At 47.2% G+C, this 6,000-nt stretch overlaps 1 protein-coding gene across 4 annotated transcripts in view; it reads left to right on the top strand.

Moving 5' to 3' along the window:
* Window positions 1-3,639: 3,639 nt before the first annotated feature.
* Window positions 3,640-6,000, top strand: part of LOC129819085 (calmodulin-regulated spectrin-associated protein 1-B-like) — a 124,986-nt gene continuing 122,625 nt past the window's right edge. For all 4 annotated transcript variants that reach the window (XR_008754010.1, XM_055875633.1, XM_055875632.1 and 1 more), the window contains exons 1-2: window positions 3,640-3,786; window positions 4,316-4,485. Coding sequence is in view for 3 of the 4 variants with exons in the window: in XM_055875633.1 (XP_055731608.1) it covers window positions 4,317-4,485 (169 nt within the window). In the remaining variant the exon portion in view is untranslated. The remainder of the gene's footprint in view (window positions 3,787-4,315; window positions 4,486-6,000) is intronic.

The following is a 6,000-nucleotide window of genomic DNA, read 5'->3' as shown; positions in this document are numbered from 1 at the left end:
CACCGGTGCTCCCGAAGAAGGTTATCCAGACGGATGGCCATCGCGATGAGAGCGTCCAAGGATATGTTGTCATTCCGACATGCCAACTTTGTTTGGACCTCCTTTTGCAGTCCACTGCGGAATAGATTGTGGAGCGCCGGCTCATTCCATCCGCTGGAGGCTGACACAGTCTGGAAGGTGTGGGTGTACATCGCAGCGGTCTGGGCACCCTGCTAGAGTTGGAAAAGTATCTCACCTCCCTCTCTGCCCTCTGGAGGATAGTTGAAGACCGCGCCATGAACCTCTCATAGGAACCCAGCTGGGTAGGCCGGGGGACTGACTCACTGTGACAACCCGTGGTAGGAGGCCCTCCGTCAGAGGTATGGAGAGCCTTGCTGGTGGTGTCGAGGCAGTGGAGAACCCGGAGGACCTCCTTAATTGTCGTACCCAGTAGAGCCAACTGGTCGTGGTGTTGGTGGAGTAGATGACCCTGTTCCTCAACCGTCCGGAAGAAGGTGTTATCTTCTGCTACTTCCCTTTTTTCAAAGGCAGTATTCTGTAACGTATATGCAGCAAGTCAGGAAACAGGTGCAGAAGGTGACCTGAAGACTGAGGCTACTGAGGTCTAAATAAAGGGGAAGTAATCAAGGTAATGTCCAGGTGTGCATAACGATGGAGAGCAGGTGTGCGTATTGATGGTTGCCAGGTGTGCGTAATGTGGGTTGCCAAGACTGGTGGTTAGTAGACCGGCAACATCGAGCACCAGAGAGAGGGAATGGGAGTAGGTGTGATAGTTATAGCCATTTGCGTTGCACAACCCAACCCCGCAGAGGCTATATCCATATCAATAAATGAGACAAAACAAAATATTGATTACGTTTTGGCTACAACCTGTCCTGAGCGGAATGGCTAGGGGTCCCAAATGTTCAAGACTATCTATAGCCTATTCTTATTGCCAAAAATTATTGCCCTGTCAGCCACTTCACGTGCTTCTTCAACTATTTTGTTTAAAATCTATTTAGAGGCCTGTGAGCTTTTTAAAGTGATAGGCTAAAGAACTTTGGAGAATTTAGATAATTTCAATAAACAAATGAATAACATTGTTCTATTCTCTTTGATTTAGTTCCTATTGCAACTCACACAAATAACCGAATGGATGACATACTGACTGATGGCCTGTCACGTTCCTGACCTGTTTTCCCTTGTTTTTGTATTTATTTAGTATGGTCAGGGCGTGAGTTGGGTGGGTTGTCGATGTGTGATTTTTATGTTGGGATTTTGTGTGTTCGTTCCTGGTATGATCCTCAATCAGAGGCAGCTGTCAATTTGTTGTCCCTGATTGAGAATCATACTTAGGCAGCCGGGGTTTCACATGTGTTTTGTGGGTGTTTGTTCTTGTGTCAGTGTTTCGCCACACAGGACTGTCACGGTAGTTATTTTGTTATTTTGTATCGCATATTGTTTTGTTATATTAAATCATTATGGAAACGAACCACTCTGCGTATTGGTGCGATCCTTCTCGCCTCTCCTCGTCCGAGGAGGAGGAAGAAAATGACTATCGTTACATGGCCATACGTCTGGACAACCTTCTTCGGGAGCGCTGGCGCCAACCTCTCTCTTCACCCTCCTCATTTGGCTGTCCTGAGGCAGAACCTGAACCCATGGAGGTAGGGCCCACATAGCTCTCTGCGGCAGAGCTGGGGCTCTGTCCTATTTGCGGCCAGGAGGGGCACCAGCTTCAGCGGTGTCCTGTGCTTCCCAACCCGGATTCGACTAGGACAGAGGGGCAGCCACATGATCTTCCGTTTCCCAGGGTAGGCCTGAGTATTCCATCATCATCTTTTTCCGCCAAACCCTTTCTGGTTTCCATTTCACTGGCTGGCTGTCCCTCAGGTGTTGTCTCTACAGCTTTAGTGGACTCCGGTGCCACGGGTAACTTCTTCGACCAGGCCCTCGCCTCTTCCCTGAATATAACCTCGTACCTGCTCTCCTCTCCTTTTCCAGTCCAAGCCCTGGAAAATCAACCATTGGGACCTGGTACAATCACGCACATCACAGCGCCACTCACCCTTAGCGTGGGACCCATGCACCAGGAAAGCCTTCCCTTCCTCATCATCACCATACACAAAGTCGTCCTCCAATGTCATAACCCCACCATCTCCTGGTCGAGGATGAAAATCACTACCTAGGCACCAGGATGCCGGAAGACCTGCTTTCCCGTACCCTGTGGTTCCACATCTGTTGAGAGTCCTGTAAGTTCCCTCCAGCCCATCATTCGGTCCTCCTGTATCATTGGCCCCGTGTTTTGGGCCGTAGATGTGGACATCCGCCAGGCTCTGGAGAGGGAACCAGCTCCTGCTTCCTGCCCTCCTGAATGCATGTACGTCCCCACGGGGGATCCCTCGCAGCTGGATACCCGGGTATCACCTGCACCATTCAATCCATCTCCGCTAAGTACTGATGGCCCACCTTGGCACAGGACGTCGCCCGCTATATCAACTCATGTTCAATATGTGCCCAAACAAAATCTCCCCGACTTGCTCCAGCAGCGAAACTCCTTCCCATTCCCGTGCCTCAGCGGCCTTGGTCCCATCTGTCCATGGATTTTTTCACTGATATCCCTCTCTCCAGTCTCTCCACCTTTCTCCAGATCGCTGAGGGACTGTTCCAGAGGGTTTTCCAGTATGGCCAGTATGGCTTTCCGGAGGACCTCGTCTCTGACCGTGGCCCCCAATTCACGTTGCTGGTATGGAGAGGCTTCATGGAGAAGCTGGGGGCCACGGCCAACCTCACATATGGGTACCAGCCTCAGTCCAACGGCCAGGTGGAGACAACCAACCAGGAGCTGGGGAGGTTCCTTACGAGTCACTGCCAGGACCAACAAGAGGGAATGGGCCCAGTTACTTCCCTGTGCAGAGTACGCCCAGAACTCACTCTGCCACTCCTCCACCGGGCTGACTCCCTTCCAGTGCATCCTGGGATGTCAGCCAGCCCTGGCCCTGTGGACCTCGAGCCAGACCGAAGCCCCTGCGGTGGACGAGTGGTTCCGTGTCCAGAAGGAGCAGGCGGACCACCACTGCAGTGAGGCTCCCGTGTTCCATTCTTGTGATCGCGTCTAGCTCTCCACCAGGAACCTGAGCCCCTGGTTTCTTGGGCCCTTCAAGGTCATCCAGAGTGTCAACGAGGTAACATACCATTTACAACTCCCCACCAACTACCAGATCTCAACATCTTTTCATGTTTCCCTTCTCAGGTCGGTGGTTCCTGGTCCCCAGGCTGATGCCTTCCCCTGCCACACCCCATCGCCTCCCCTGGACATTGATGGGATGCCGTCAGGTCCCTCCTGGAATCCTGACGTCGTTCAGTACAATACTCCTGTTTTGTTCATCTGCCTTGTCTTATTTAAAAAAAAACTTTTACTCCTTTTTCTCCCCAATTTCGTGGTGTCCAATTGGTATCCAACAGTCTTGTCTCATCGCTACATTTATATCATTTGAATTTATTTCATTTGAATTTATTTATTTGAATTATTTATTTCATTTGATTTTTTTATTTTTTTTTGCAATGTATAAGGGAGTTATACTCCAGGGTAGTAGGTGGCGGTAATGCAACATTTATTGGATGCCAACCGCCGTTAAACCTCATCGAAGAAGAACTGCACATCATATTGTTTTGCTGGTCAGTTGGTGGGGAGGACCAAACCGTAACTTTAGCTGTGGTGAAAAAGATGATTTTTTTGTTCTTTAGATTTTAAGGATACGTCATTATTCGTCAAAGCTGGATTGTGGATCTTGTGCTCATTTAAAAGTAATATTTTATTGCTTTAAAATTAATCAGTAGTACAATGACTGTATTTGATAGCTAACAAATTTGGCTAAGGTTAGCCGTGTCACCTCAAATAGGCTTAGCGTTGCTGCTAGACTAGAAAACTAACGAAGCTCATTCATACACAGCCTGGCTGGTAGCTATAAGTAGCTGGCTAATCAACTAACTCTGATAAGCGAATTTAATCAATTAACGTGCTATTTGTGTGTCGTTATTTTATTTTTCAAGAATTATGAATCGAGACTATGGTTAGTTACGTTTGGTGGTTGACCATCCGCTATAATCTTGTTTTTCCAGAGGTGGGCGTTTCATACATGTGCCACGATGCATTTATTTTGTTATACTAGCACGTGAACTATCTAACGTTAGCTAGCTAGCGTTACTGTCTGTGAGTGTTTTTATACCGTACATTACAATGCAGTTCCTTTGCTAGCAAATTAGCTAGTGCATACAGTTGACATTGGTAAATGTCATTGTTCTTTCTAACTAGTCTGTGGTTTGTCTGGTGCAGGATGGATTTAGACGTGTGTGCTGGCGGGAACAGTACCAAGGGAAAAGCTGATTCGGCTCATGCAGGTGAAGGAGACGCAATGGCGATCGTGCCACTGGAGCTCTATGACTCCGCTAGAGCGAAAATAGATGCAAATCTCCGCTGGCTGTTAGCCAAAGCTTACGGTATAGGTATGTGTTTTCTCTTGGGCAGGTGCTCGCAATCTTTTATGTTTTTGAATATTGAAACGCTACTGTTAGCTTTGGGACACATCGGGAGTCTTTCTATTGCTTGGACTCCCTGAATTGTACTTCGTTTTGGTAGATGGAAACGGAAAATAACCATGCCACAGTATAGCCGACTTCTTGTCAATAAAAGCATATGTCTAATCTCTAGGCAGTCCAATTTACCGGACAAAGTGAAATGTGTCCCTCTGTCAATATTTGAATCCAACTTTTGTCCAAACAGCACCATATTCCTGTGGTGTAAACAGTGGTAGAGTTGTACACTGAACAAAAATATGAACGCAACATGTAAAGTGTTGGTCCCATGTTTCATGAGCTGAAATAAAAGACCCCAGAAATGTTCCATATGCACAAAAAGCTTATTTCACTCTAATTTTGTATACAAATTTGTTGACATCCCTGTTAGTGTGCATTTCTCCTTTGCCAAGATAATCCAACCACCTGACAGGTGTGGCATATCAAGAAGCTGGTTAAACAGCATAATCATTACACAGGTGCACTTTGTGATGGGGGAAAGGCCACTCTAAAATGTGCAGTTTTGTCACACAACACAATGCTACAGATGTCTCAAGTTATGAGGGAGCGTGCACTTGGCATGCTGACTGCAGGAATGTCCACCAGAGCTGTTGCCAGATTATTTTATGTTCAATTCTCTACCATAAGCTGCCTCCAATATTGTTTTTGAAAATTTGCCAGTACGTCCAACCTACATCACAACTGCAGACCAGGTGTAAACACGCCAGCCCAGGACCCGCACATCTGGCTTCTTCACCTACGGGATCATCTGAGACCAGCCACCCGGACAGCTAATGAAACATGATTTGCAAAAGCGAATAATGTCTGCACAAACTGTCAAACCATCTCAAGGAAGCTCATCTGCGTGCTCATTGTCTTGTCTTGACCTGACTGCAGTATGGCGTCGAAACCGACTTAAGTGAGCACGCTGCAGAAGTGTGCTCTTCTAGGACTTATCCCAGTTTCAACTGTACTGGGGAAATAGCATGTATGGCGTTGTGAACATAGTACCCCATGGTGGGGTTTTGGTATGGGCAGTCATAAGCTACGGACAACAAACACAATTGCATTTTATTGATGGCGATTTGAATGCACAGAGATACCGTGATGAGATCCTGAGGACCATTGTCGTGCCATTCATCCGCCGCCATCATCTCATGTTTCAGCATGACAATGCATGGCCCTATGTCGCAAGGATCTGTACACAATACCTGAATGCTGAAAATGTCCCAGTTCTTACATGGCCTGCATACTCACCCATTGAGCATGTTTTGGATGCTAAGGATTAGTGATGCGTCGATATCTGATATTTTCCTTGCCAAAAAAACTGAATAACCGATATTTAACATTTTAGAATGCCTTTTAAGCATTCTAGTACAGTTAAATAGGTACCACACACACACATGGGCGCAGCGGTCTAAGGCACTGCATCTCAGTGCAAGAGGT

The sequence above is a fragment of the Salvelinus fontinalis genome, chromosome 21 (assembly GCF_029448725.1).
Source record: "Salvelinus fontinalis isolate EN_2023a chromosome 21, ASM2944872v1, whole genome shotgun sequence".
Classification (NCBI taxonomy): Eukaryota; Metazoa; Chordata; class Actinopteri; order Salmoniformes; family Salmonidae; genus Salvelinus; species Salvelinus fontinalis.
This window is presented reverse-complemented; position numbering and strand designations above follow the sequence as displayed.